Genomic DNA, 14,415 nt, shown 5'->3' with positions numbered 1-14,415 from the left:
TAGCTTGGGGCAGTAAGAGCTATATAAAACTTTTACCTCTAGTTACTGGTACAACTCTAGCTCAGGTTGGTATTGATCATGGTATTACTATCTGGTGAAAGGAGTTTGATCTCAGTCCAGTCCTCAGTGAACAGGGGTCACTATCACAGACAGTGGCTCTACATTTGGCACTAACTGTCACCCCTTGATGGTCATAGCAGAAGAGTTAAAGCCTGAGTGTACCATGGGCAATAAATTATCCTCTCTCACTCAGAGGTGTGGTTCCTCAGGCTCATGGTGTAGGAAAATAGAACTGCTTCTCGACAAGCTTCGGTTGGTGCATAGAGGACATCTTCTTTCATGAGCACCAAACACTCTCACACACTCTCTCTCTCTCAATTAAAAATAAAACAAGAAAACAGTAGCCAATATGAGACATTCCTGACTCAGCCATTCCCTTCTGCCCCCTGTTCAGAGGCAGTTTCTTTCTGCATCATGTTTCCAGTTACCATAGAATAGTACAGAATTAGTGAAGTTCTCTGTCATCTTGCTTCTCTGGCTGTTAGTTTTGAGACTCGGTTGATGACGAGTAGATATTCAGGCACGCAGACTCATCTCATCCGGAATGAGTAACTAAGACAAATGTATACAAAAGTTACATAGATCTGGTTTTTGAAGACTTTCTGCAGCCAGAAGCAATTCCTTTTTTTAAAATAAAGGTTAATAGTATCTTGTTGTGTACAAGGAAACTATCATAAAATCACAAAACTAAAGTGACACCTACTCTGGGCTCTTCAGATGATGCTTATGTTTACATCATTTTGAGATTATTTACCAGTTCGTACACAGATCAAGTAAATTGATTTTATTTATTAAGAATGCCCTAGGTTTTAGTTGAAAATTCTATGTATAAAGCAGCTGTGTTGCTGAACAAATACCTCCATTGGTAAAACACTAATATTTGGTCTGGTGATCCAAAACAACTGTCTGGTTTTGGTAAGGGTGTACAGACTGGAAGTAGCAGACTACATAAACATATGGAGACATACCTATCTCATAGAACTGAAAGGGACCCTGAAAGGTCATTTGAGTCCAGCCCCCTGCCTTCGCTAGCAGGACCAAGTACTGATTTTTGCCCCAGCTCCCTAAGTGGCCCCTTCAAGGATTGAACTCACAACCCTGGGTTTAGCAGGGCAGTACTCAAACCACTGAGCTATCCCTTGCTTCTGAGAAGAGGATGGTGTTTCTTTTCTTTAGAGAAGTAGTAGTGGTGACCTGGGGGAGGTTTTTTAAAAATTGGGGTTGACTTTTTTTTACTGCTTCATGATGTATTTTTATTTTTTTATTTATCTACCTTAATGTCAGGAATGCTTTCCCCTGGCTTTGCTGGAGGACTTCAGAAGGATAGGTATTGGAATTGTACCAGTAGCTGAAGATCTATATATAAGTTCTCTCTCCACTCCCCCCCAAGTGTTGATTAAGTGTTGGAGTTAAATAGGCATTAATGGGAAAACAGTTTTAAACACTGACCAAATACCCTTTCTTTTCTCAGTTGGGACAATTTTTAATCTCTTAAGAGGTCATTTCAGCAGTTAGCTATTTTTCAGTGTCTTCTGAGGTCTAGAATATACAAATTTCTAGCATTAAAAACAAGCAGAAAAAACTTTTCCTGAAGGAGAAACTTTCAGGCCACCTTTATACATCATAAAAAAACAAAAAAAGCACAAGCTCCATTTTTGAATTTGCAGGGGACCTTTTAAGCCTACTGATTGGTGCAGACCAGTAGTCTGCCATTAACATGTTTATTGTTGTTTGAGGAGAAAATAGCTAATCTCTTCTTGAGAAGCAAGTCTATATTTGTCTAAATAAAGCTCCTTTACTGTTGGCTTGTCTTCTCAGCAGCTAAACCACCATGAAAAATCTAAACAGATGCAAAATCTTCCAGATGGTGTTTCAAATCATTTCGTTTTCAGTTTACCCAGACCTTTGACTCTTTTGTTTTCATGTTTTGCAATGAGGAGGCACAGCAGCAGTGCCTGCCTGTCTGTTTTTCAGTTATTTCACAGTTTTTGGGCTAGTTTAATGCCAGCCTGCAATATAAGACAGTCCATCCAGGCTTTTCAAAGGCCAATAGAAATATTTTGTGTGTACTTAAACTTAAATAGGTGTGAAGAAGCAGGGGAATTGCTTAAGTGAATGATTAGAACCTTGCAATAGTCATCAGATCTCTTTCAATCCCTTTGAATGTCTCAAGTCCCCCATGCTGAGAAGTATTTTTTTTTTTAATATTGCTTTTCTTCCTAGTAATAGCAAGTAAACAAACAAAAAAAGAAATTTCACTTGAAGATCTTTATATTCTTGGCCTAACTTAATGTGATTCTTTTCTTAGCTTTTAATACTATTCCCTTGCCTAAAGGCTCTATAAGATTTAATTTAAACTTTGAAATAATCATAATGTATGGAGACCAAGTTTTAACACTTGATTTTAATAAAATTTCCACAGAATGTGCTTTTCACCTTCTGTATATTTCTAGTTTCTGGAAAGGCAACTTATTCACTATACAGCGTGTTTGGCACTGCTGTTATTTGTAGCTTAAACATTATTATACACAAAAAACTGCATTAAAATGTTACTCTTGCAAAGTCAAGAACTCAAAAGTTAGGAAATGCCAGAATTAAGGTAGTTCGTGCAACTTTCTCATATCTTTGTCCCCTAAGTTAAAGAGCCATCTACAATCAGAAATCTCTTCCCCATACAGGTACTTGTAGACTATGATCATATCCCCTTTTAACCTTCTCTTGGATAAATTTACTAGATTGACCTTTGTAGTCTGTCACTATAAAACATATTTTCCCGATATGAAATAATTCATATAGCTCTTTTTCTGTGTCCTTTCCAATTTTTGTTGTACATATTTTAAGTCAGGATGGGAGAACGGAACACAGTTTTCTAGTAATGTTCACACCAGTGCTGCTCCTACTTGATTATACAGCCAAGGAGCATGTTCTCCCTCTTAGCTAGAACATTGCATTGGGAGTGCATGTTCAGTTGATGAATAAATAGCTGAACTTGAGCCATGACTTTGAAATTAACCATGTCCTTTTCAGAATCCCTGCTTTCTACCATACAGTCTGTTATCTTGTAAGAGTGACCTACATTCTTTGTTCATAGATGTATGACCTTATATTTGGCTGTTAAAATGCTTGTTGTTCAAATGGTCCCACTTTACCAAGCAATTTTGGTGAGTCTGTATAAATAACCTGCCCTCATCATTTTGCCATCCGCAACCTTTACCAGAAATGATTTTTCATTTTTCTTCCAGATCACTGATGCAGATATTGAATAAGTCTTGAGCCAAGAACAGATTCCAGAACCCCTCTAGAAATGCCAACCGTTGGATGTTCCTAATTTGAAAACTGTTTTGAGATCTATCAGTTAACAAATTTTAATTAATTTGATATGGCCTGCATTGATTTTGCATAGTGCTAATTTTGTTATCTGAAAGCAAATTGGGATGAAGTCAGATGCATTGCAGAAATCTAAATATATTATTCCAACAGTTACTTTTGTGAAATCAAACTTGTAATCACAACAAAAAAAGATATCAGGCTTGTCTGACAAGATCAGTTTTCCATAAGCATGTTGGTTGGCATTAATTATGCTACTATCCTTTTGAGTCCCAAGTTGATCTTTCTGTGATTTTTGTCTGGGATCAGTGTGAGACTAACTAGCCTATAGTTTCCTGGGACATCTTGTTTGCTGCTACTTCTACTCCAGTGGCCTCCTCCCCTGCCTCAGCTGCCAGTCCCTTTCCACCACCTTCTGTTCCACACCCTTCTGCATTCCAGTCTGGTTGGTTCTGCCGCCTCCTGCTTGGGTGCATTCAGAGCACCGGAATGTCTCCCAATTAAGTTCCTGTACCAAATGTTGCAGCATCCTGCGGCTGCTTGGAGTATTTGCATGGAAAATCCTTAGCCCCTACAGTTCTTGACTGGATTATATGCACTACAGGTTGAATCTTCTGATAATTTAGGTGCCAAACTGTAAGTCTTTACTGAGCATGGGCAAACACATTTCCAGAGGGTCTAAATTTGGATGAATTTTCACAGGAGTGGCAAATGGCCTGTGCCTTACAAAGAGCTGCCGCTTGAAAACGTAGTCTGTACTCCAGAGCATCTCAATGAACCTGTTGTAAGAATTTAAAATGGTCAAAACAACCTATTTTGCCCACATCTCATTCTGATCCATTTTTGCTGAAACTTTCCCCAAATTTTCAGCCTGAGGGAGATACCCAGCATAGAAAATCTGTACAGGCAAATCAAAGTTGACAAAATTATAAGCAACTGAAGTCAGCGTGTTATAGTGGAAAGCATTGGCCAACCTTAACTATAGTCATTGCTACTTGTGTTGCTTATAACACTGTTTGCTTTTGGATATTAAAGTTTGTAAACTATTTTGAGATGCAGCTTTTACTAAATGAAATACTGTATGTGCTTTCTTCTGAGAAATGTGGGCCCTCCACATCCCGTCTCAAGATTAATTAATGATTTTCATGTGATGCTCTTTTAGTGAGTCTGAGGATGTCCATTCATACCCACTTGGCCGCAAATTAAATGCTATCTTAGTAAAAGTTTTCCTTGAGTTCTCTTTATTCACTCTATCACCACTGTCTTTTTTACTCTAAACCAGTCATATATCAGATGAAAACAAGATTCTCAACTACCAGAGGCACTTCTAGATTAGAATTGAATGGGGGCCACTCCACAATATATTTATGTACCAACTGCCTCTCTTCTTCTCACTGACTCTTTTTCTTTCACCATCAGCTTTACTGCCTGATGTAACATGGCTATTGGTTTGAGCCCACAAAGCTTCATTCCAGAGGCTGGCTCAACCAGTTCTACTCACCCCACCTCCATTCTCTAGCCAACATCGGACTCCCTCTTTCACTGTTGTTGGAGTCCTCATAACTGAGAATCACATATCACCTTTTCATGTTCCAGTCTTCTTTTCCTATACATTTTTTCACTGGAAAGACAATCAGATCACATCCTTCCTTTTTATTTGGAGTCCCCTCACCCCATATACCTCCTTTCCTTAATTTCTCATACTCTTTTGGGCTCCTTGGTGAATAGGGGACCAAGGTATACCAGAGAATGAATCTGAGGAGAGGGGTCTTTGAAAGGGAGAGATACTGGGAAAAGAATTCATAAAGGAGAGTGAATATGTTTGAGGAGAGACCCAGTAGAGAATGTGATGGAGTGAGAGGAGGAATGAGGAATTGATGGGAGAGAGGAAGAAAAGTATATATGAAGATGATGAACTGGAAAGGAGGCATAGATGTAGAAACAGAAGAAGTGGTAAGAGTGAGCTAGAGAGAGAGGGAAAACTAGTGCACAGAAAAAATAGAGGGCAAATCAGCTACTCAACTGTAGATGAAGAAATACTCCAGTATAGAAGGTGAAGAAAAATAAGGCAAAGAGGAATAAAGAAGAAAACACAGGACAGGTGATAACATGTTACATAGGTGATAAATGTTTTGATACACATCAGTTGAGAAATATTATAATAAAGTAAAATTTTGAAAAGGACAGGAATAAATGGGCTGCTGCTGGTGGCAACAATTTACTTGTTGGCTTACGGGAGCTAATTACTTAAAGACATCACTGTGAGTAGCTCCACTCCTCTAGTGCTGCTTCACACAATTGGCTTTTTGTTTTCCATCTTATTTGGCCATCACCCACTATTTTTCCTTGTTGGCCCCTATGTTGTCAGATGCTACCAGCGTGGTGCTCTGCTCTGTTCAGTGTTGATATCACTCAGCTGCGTGTGTGTGTTCTCTCTGTGTGCTGCCCCAGCGCTTCGAAGATAGCTGACACAGCAGATCCCTAGAGAACCCCCAATGACCACAGAGTCTAGTAAGGTACAAAGGTACTTTGACCAGGTTTATTGTCAAACGAAGCACAATGATAGTTCCCTCTAGATTTTACTCTACAGTACGTACTACGAGTATGTGCCCCCTGGCAATGGACTCAGCTCAATGAGTGGCGTGACTTTCCACTGCCTCCTCGGCTGGACAAAGACACTGCCCCAGGAATGCATTCTTATACACGGGTACAAACAAGTTACACATCACTCCAGACGTATTGAGGTGCAATCCTTCTACGTAGCAAGGTACAACCCTTCTACATAGTAAGGTGCCGCCTCTCACCTTGTACATATTGGTTTGAACAAAACAACTCTATCCATCATATTACCCTTTTGGCCCTGTCATTGGGAGGGTCAACCTGTTCCTTATTATCTGTGTGGAGTGTACAAGTATGCGAATATTCTGATATCTGGTGTCCAGTACCTTTTAGGTATGTCTGTTTTTGCAGCATCAGCCCTTTTCTTACCAGCTTCTGTGAGCAGGGCCTGCCTCTGGCTCACAGCTTAACTTTGCTTTATGTTAGCAAAGTCTTGACCATTACTTTAGTTCAGGCCTTAAGCCTCATATTCGGCCTCTGATACCAAGGTTTGTATCTCAACGCCTCCTCTTACTACACCCTATTTACTAGCATTCATGGGATTCTGTCCCAGTTCAACACATTTCTGAAATAAATCTGTAATGGATTGTTCTTACCGCCATAGCGGCCCTTTGTGCCTAGAGGTGGTGTTGCAAGGGGTCCTTTTCTCTGGAGCTATCTAGTGGCCACTTCCTTGGCTCTGCGATGGCTTAACTCTGCATCTTCTGGGGCCTGGCCCTCCAGCCATCTCACATGAAAGTTCAACCTGCTTCTGGATAACAAAAAGTCCAGTTAAGAATCCAAACAAACAATTCTTCTGCCCCTCTTGGCTACACTGAAGCGCTCCATACCTTCTATGTTACTTCCTCCTGGCAGGCTTCCTTGAGCATCTCGCTCATCCCTGTAGGCCTTACCTCAGGGCTTCCCACACAGGAGCCTAACTTGCTCCTGCGGCGTTCCTCTCCTGCTTCTTACACTGCTTCCCTTCCCCAGACATTGCTGCTTGTGGGGCCTATTTCAGGGCTTCCTCCACATGAGCCTACCTTGCTCCCATTGGGTCTTTCCAGTCTGGCTTTTTCAGGTCCTTCTCAGAGAGAGAACTCCTCTGGCTCCTCTCTCTGGGCAGGGCTGACAGGGGAGGAGAAGCCGGTCCAAACTACTGGGGCCCGGCGGTCTGGAAGTGGGACTGGGGCCTAGCTTCCCTGGCTTCGTCAGCCCTGTTTAGCTGGTCCTCCCTTGCTGGGGGGCCTGAAAATTTTTTTTCCCTCGGGGCTCGAACCCACTCTGGGGTCTCCTCTTTCTGAGATGAGCTCTGTTTAAGTGGTCTTTTCCTGATCCTCTCATGGCTGAGGTCACTATCTTAAGTTGCCATATCAGCATCTGCCAGGGGCTAGCAGGCAGGTGGCAGACAAGGTTGAGCCTGGCTTGCCTTAAAGAAGCAGCCAGCCTGTGATAATCTAATTGGACTGATGTGTATTTATTGGGGAATCTTTTATACAGGGATTTCCCCAGTAATCTGCACCCTTGTTGCACTGTAGCTACTATGCTGAGTTGCTAAACTTGTTTGTCTTAGCTGAATTAAATATATTTAATGTTTGTTTCAGTGAAGGTAGATTTGGAAAATACAGGTGCTAGTTGATCACTATATCTTTTAGTGGGATTTGTAAGCACACTGTTTATTTACTACAGTGATAGTTATTTCTTTCTCCATCTACCCCCATCCCTCTAATTAGTTATAAGATAGGAAGCAACATAGGCTTACTCCAAGGAGGAAGCCAACAAGAAGGAAATATTAAGAACGAAGTGTAGGAGTTCTGAGCTTTCTGCCAAACATAAATCTGGGTAATTACCAAATTGACTGCATCCCAAACACCTATTAAATATACTGAAGAGAGAATCCTAGACCCAGTTTTCTTACTGACAATCAATCTCTGCTTTTATTGTTTGGCATCTAATATCTTTCAGTTCATTACTGTTTTCAGGCTTTTCTTTCAATTATGCCTTGATGAATTGTCTAAACAGTCTTTTTTTGAGGGAGCAAATTAAAACTCCTATTTGGAAACAAGCTAGAGCAAGGGTTGTTAATCCTTTCCCACCTACTAGTCTCTTTCAGTAAGAATGAGATACATTTGGAGCACACATAAGTGCGATCCCATCATGATCATATGTCACAACTCCGAATTAACTATGTCTCTGCCCCTTCAAGGACTCACCTTTAAGTCTCAAGCCTTCATCATCACCTCTCTGTGGGCTGGGGCCTGCATCCTTTTCTCTTCAGACCAGAGATTTAGGTTTCTTGCAGTTCCCTTGCAACTCACTGTGCTAATTCCCAGCAGGTCTGACTTTAGTCCAGGGCCCACAATTCTGCTGTCTCCCAAGGGCTTTGACAGTGTTTACCAGTGACCAGCCATCGTTCACAAAGCACAGTACTTTTACTTAGGACAAAAGTAGTACAGAGAAAATATATATATAAAACAGCCAACAGTCTACACATGGGCGACACCTGGTAAGTTCAGCACATCTTCCACATGGAGACTGTAGTAGGTTTCCAGTCCTTCAGGCCTTTCAAGCAGTTGCGAATTAATATTATAAACGACCAGTGATTAAAAGCTGAAACAAATAATTGGATCCTATAACACTGTACATTTGATAACCACAGAAATTCTTCATGTGCAGAGAGGTATGGCCTAATGACATAAATCTGTGTCTGGAAGCCAGGCTTCAATGGGTTCTGTCCCTAGTTTTACCATTAACTCCATCTGCGATGTTGGCAAATCATGTCTCCTGTCTGCCCATGTTTTCCGATTGCAAAATGAGGATAATTGCCTGCTACTTTGGGATGTTGTGAGGATCAAGGTTTGTTAAACTTGCTACATGCGATTCCTTTTGAATTTTTTTTTTAAAACCCTTTAATCAAAGATTCTTGCTTTTCCTTTCCTTTTCATCAGGTACAAAGAAGGTGGTGAAGCTTTGTTAGTACTGCTTCCCTCTGAAGAAGGAGGCATGGTTCACCAGCTGTCGCAGAGAAAAGTACCTGTCAATGAAATCAAGTAAGTTACCAAAGCCTAGTGAGCGATTTTAGTCCTCTTTGACAGTAGTAGTATATGATGTTTCTGTGGCAGTCTTGCTTTATTGAGATAGCATTAAATTGCATGTTTTACTTGCAGTGGGATTAAAAAAAAGAGCTTGCATGTTCCATGTTCCATGTTTTTAATTTGATTTCTGTGATTGATTCAGTGCACCAACATACATTTTCCTTATTTTCCTTATAACAACATCTGTTTTATACCTTTACATGTACAAACCAAATTAGTATTTTTGCCTGCTTGGAGCTTACCACCCAGCTATGCAGTCTTTATCTAAAATTACAGTGAGTTGGTGTATGTATAATCTGGAAATAGCTTTTGGCTTCACTGCAGCTTTTTGCTACCCAGTTCTGACAAAGCGTGGAACTTAAAATGGTGACTCAATAAAGCTCAGAAGTCTTTGTAAATTAATATGATCTTTATTCTCATAAGAAAAGCACAATTACTGATTGCAACAATACTTTACCAGAGAAGAGGTTAGTATATATAATTTCTTGCACAGGATTTTTATTAAAGCTTTGTTGCCCAGACAGACCTAATCACTATACGGAGAATGTCTGATTCTTGATAGCAAGGTCCTCGGAGGAGGGCCTATAATTTATTGTACAGTATTGCATAAACAGCTGGCGTACAGTAATGCCATCTGGATCTAGAATCTCTTGAGTGAAATAGTGAAGTTTGTCAAAAGACTGTTTTCCTCTACTACTTGAAGCATCTATAACTGTGCTATTCAGAAGCCTGGGAGGTACAGATGCCTGGGATTAGGAGGTGGGGAATAGAGGTAGATGGAAAAGCAATGCAAAGACTAAATGATCAAACTATTAATAGCTTGAATGAAGACAGAAAAGTAAAGCAGTTCATTAGGTGGCTGACACACTCTTCACTAGGTATAATGGAGACTGCTGTAACAAAGCAGTTGTGGTGTATCTCATTAAGTCCAGATCTTGGGATACTTTTATGTCACATAATCTCAATATTCTTTATATTTTTATAAAATGGATATAATAGAGCAGGGATAGGCAACCTATGGCACGCATGTCAAAGGTGGCACCAAGCTGATTTTCAGTGGCACTCACACTGTCTGGGTCCTGGCCTCAGTCCGGGGGGCTCTGCATTTTAATTTAATTTTAAATGAAGCTTTTAAAACATTTTAAAAACCTTATTTACTTTACATACGACAGTAGTTTTAGTTATAAATTATAGACTTCTAGAAAGAGACCTTCTAAAAACATTAAAATGTATTACTTGCACGCAAAACCTTAAATTAGAGTAAATAAATGAAGACTCAGCACACCACTTCTGAAAGGTTGCCGACCCCTGTAATAGAGAAGAAGTTTACTGGTACCTCTCAGGGGCATTGGGTCTTATTTAAGCTTTGAAAAATGCTATGAGATCTTCTCGTGAAGAGTGCTATCATGGAATGAAATATTAGTACAATACATTACATTTCCTTCTCTGGTTCTGAGTTCATTATCTACATTTTATAAACTGAAGAAGTATTTTAATATTAACTTTTTAAAAAAAAAAAAAAACTTTTTCCTCTCAACAATCTGTTCTCTGGATCAAGGGTTTCTGTTTGCCTTGTCTGCATTATTCATTTAAGGAGATTGGTCTTCATGATTTTAGTGAAACCTTGTTCACAGTAGCAATAGCGTGATGCATTTTAAAGTAATACAGATGGAATGAAAAAGTACTCCTGGGAACTTAATATGAGTTTCTTAATACATTTGCTAAAGGTAAAATAATTTCCTTTTTTTTTTTTTTTTTTTTTTTTTTATTAGAATCAACCCTGAAAAGCTTGTAGATATCCAAAAAAAGATGCAGGCTTTTTTAGCTCAAGATAAAGAGTTAAAGGAGAGGGCTCAAAGGGTAAGTTGTCTATAATACAGCCCTGTGAAGGCATGTTTGTTAAATAGAACTACTGTTACAATAACCCCCTTGCCAACTGTTGCTAAGGGAAATGTACTTGGAACTGCTAAATATGATCATTTTTTAAATCTAAAAAAATAGATACCACTGGAAAATGATGATCTTGTTTTAGGAGTTGTGACAAGTATCTTAATCTTCTCTTTGTCATCCTCTTTTCCACAGTGGAGATGAGATTACATACATTCTTCTTTAATTAGCTGACAATTCTTTTGATTGAAGGACCATAGACATATTTCTAGTTCTTTCTGCTATGGCTTTTCTTTCGGGAGCTGATATAGAGCATGTTAAAAATACTAATTGGTTATCAAAGTTTAAAAAAAAAAAAAAAAAAAAACTTGCTGAAACTGGCAAATATGACTGCTGAGCTTAAATAATTTGCCCAGAAAACGTAGTCTTCAGATGAGTATAATTTTGAAAAATACATAAGTAACTTTATACCTCAAATGCCCACATTTTTAATCAAGGTTTTCATTGTCGCACCTCCTGGATGTACAGGGTAATCCATCCCTTCAGTGATGGAAAATCCATATGTCATGGCTGTAAGGAGGACTGTGCCTTTGACCCCTTTAGTTCATCTATCTTAAGTATTTAAGGGACCCCTATCACTATAGCATCTGAGCATCTTGGAGTTTTTATGTACTTATCCTCTCTTCTCTCTGAGGCAGAGAAATATTATCACTATCATTTTACAGGTAGGGAACTGAGGCACGGAGAGACTGTGACTTGCCCAGGGTTGCATAGATTCTTTGTGATGGAATTGGGAGTTGAACCTAGGTCTCCCTTAGGACCATTGGATTCCTTAGGAGACAGACCTGGCTTTCTGCACTTCATTCTGGGTAGGACCGTGCACTTCAACCATGCTCAGATGGGATTTCTGGGCTGTGGCTCTGGGAATTTCTGGGCTGCAGCCATGCCTGCCGGTGGTGGTGGTGGGGCAATTGCCCCAGGGCCTGAGTGATTCAAAAGGGCCCGGGGCTCCAGGCCACTGCCAGCAGCTCAGTGGGGCTAAGTCATGCTTCCTTGCCCACCCTCGCTCCACGTTTCTCCCGGAAGCAGCCAGCACGTTCCTGTAACCCCTGGGGAGGGGGTCCCCTTGCGCTGCCCTCGCCTTGAGCGCCGACTCCGCAGCTCCAAGTGAGTTCTTAGCGAGTTGGGGGAAAAGTATTAATTTGGATATATAGGCAAGGGTTGGGACAGGAACCTAATAGTCAGGATAGGGCTGTTGGAGGGAGTAATTTCTCTTACCACCCTTCTACTTACCTCACATCCTAATTGCCCCCCTCCATCCACTCCCTCAGAAACTCTGATGGAGCATAGAACCCGCTAAAATCTGTCTTCCTTTGTTTCACATGCACACCAAAAACAAACAAGTAAACAAACCCCAAACCTGTTAAATGTTGTTAAGATTGCAAAGTCAAGAACTCAAAGTTAGGAAATGCCAGAATTAAGAGTGCCCATGCAACCTTAATTTTGCCCCTTGTATGTATGAATTATGATAGTCTTTTATTTCATGATCACATATTATTTTTTCCCTAGAGTGGACATACTGTGGGCGTGAATCAGGTTGTGTAGTGAAGGAGGCTGCTGTCTGCAGGACTCCTGCCTCATTTGTTGCAGAAGTTGGAAGGTGTGTGATGAATGAGGCAGAGGACTGCAGGAACAGAAAGTATGGTGTCATGGCAGAGGCAGTTGAATGCTTTCCTGGGGAATTGGATTCTGGCCCTGCTACTACCACAAAAAAGAAAAACAAATTCCGTCATGTGACATCATATTGTCACCTCCTTTAGATCGTCAGCAGGGTTGGAACTTCAATTATACCGTGCAGACTTCTGCCACTTGAGCTGACAGAGTAATTCATAGTAGTAGTAGGTTGTAATCCTCTATGTACAAGCCATTAGAGGGGGATGAGACACTTTGTCAATGGGTTTCAAAGGTGTTTGTGTACATCAGAGGAATGGTGAGACTCAGGAATCTTGTGTTTGATTCTGGGCTGGGGAAGGGAGTGTCCTCTAGTGGGAACAGACTCTTAACCCTCTCCCCACTCCAAGCGTGACCCCTTCTGCTCTGTTCCCTCTAGTGTGTCCCTGTACCAGTTCTGTTTCTCCCCTACTCCGGCGCTTTGTTTTGGGCCCAGTCTGTGCTCTTCAGGTTTCTCTCCTCCTCCCCTGATCTCTCTCTCTCTGCCCTGTCCGGTCGATGGATGTTAGTGGGAGTTTTGCTTGAGTAACAACGAGGTCAGGCCCTTAGTTAGTTAAAATGACCATTGCTGACTATTGAATGTTTATTTTTAAAAGTAATTTTGTTTATGAAAGGTGCCAGATTGATGGCTTTGGACTGAAATCCTAAGACATTCCGTTGTAACATGAGAGTGGCAATTTCCCCTTGTTTCCTCCTTGGCAAAGCATTCTTTAGACCAAAATACCTGGTGGCATATCATGATCATCTGCAACTGTAACTCTGTTTTATGGTTAGATAAATTTACATAGGACATGATGGAACAGCTGGCTAGGAAGGGATGAGAGCAGTAACAAAAGAATGTTCTTTGGCTCAGGTTGACAAAACTAATAAACCATTTTCCTTTCAATTGCTTCTTCTGCATTGGCTCTTTAAGATTTTTTTTTTTAAAAGGGTGATAAATTTAAATGAGGTGAGTTGAAACAGTATTAACATTTCTGAATATCAGTGGACCAAGGTCAAACAAGGGTTTTTCTTTCAGGCTGATGGATCTGATGTTAAAGCTACTCTTAAAATCCAATTTCTGTTAGTTTTTTATAATAGTGTTTAATACAAATGTAAAATCAAAGTATACTCTCTTATAGATGAATATGTGTATGGAGTCAGTATACAAAATTCTTAACTTATGGAAAAAAGATGTAAGTTAAGAATTTTGTATACTGACCCCATACACACATTCATCTGTGTAAAGAATGTGTGTATGTGTACGAGCCTAGTTGTTATGGCTCTTTAAAGCAATGACTGTATCACAGCTGATCTTAACTTCAAAATCATACCCAGAATGCTGATTTTATCAAGGACATGTGTTACATGTCTGTCTGGCCTGTCTGTTTTTTTGATCAGGCAGATTGTTGAAACTTGCAACAATTAAATTATCTGCCTGTATGCCAGAATGAATCATGCAGGTGGGGAGGGGGAAGTTAAGTGGGTGGGTGTCAGTTTGGTGTGCGCACTCATAGTATTCATAGTATTAGTGATGGTCATGGCCTCCAAGAGTTGATGGTTCATTTGGAAGGAGATGAATGGGCGTGAAGGGCAAGGAACGGAATTTTCAGAAATCACACCAGCTCTGCAGCTTCCTTGTCAAGGTTCCTTCCCCACTCTGAACTTTAGGGTACAGATGTGAGGACCTGCATGGACACTTCTAAGCTTAATTACTAGCTTAGATCTGGTATCACTG

The 14,415-nt window shown here is 40.4% G+C and overlaps 1 protein-coding gene across 1 annotated transcript in view; it reads left to right on the top strand.

The window, feature by feature from the left end:
- Window positions 1-14,415, top strand: part of DDX10 (DEAD-box helicase 10) — a 340,206-nt gene that overhangs the window by 40,360 nt on the left and 285,431 nt on the right. The window contains exons 10-11 of the mRNA XM_032780205.2: window positions 8,934-9,035; window positions 10,853-10,940. Coding sequence (XP_032636096.1) covers window positions 8,934-9,035; window positions 10,853-10,940 — 190 coding nt within the window. The remainder of the gene's footprint in view (window positions 1-8,933; window positions 9,036-10,852; window positions 10,941-14,415) is intronic.

Source organism: Chelonoidis abingdonii, chromosome 1 (assembly GCF_003597395.2).
Source record: "Chelonoidis abingdonii isolate Lonesome George chromosome 1, CheloAbing_2.0, whole genome shotgun sequence".
Classification (NCBI taxonomy): domain Eukaryota; kingdom Metazoa; phylum Chordata; order Testudines; family Testudinidae; genus Chelonoidis; species Chelonoidis abingdonii.
The sequence above is the reverse complement of the archived record's forward strand: the minus strand, read 5'-3'. Positions and strand labels throughout refer to the sequence as shown.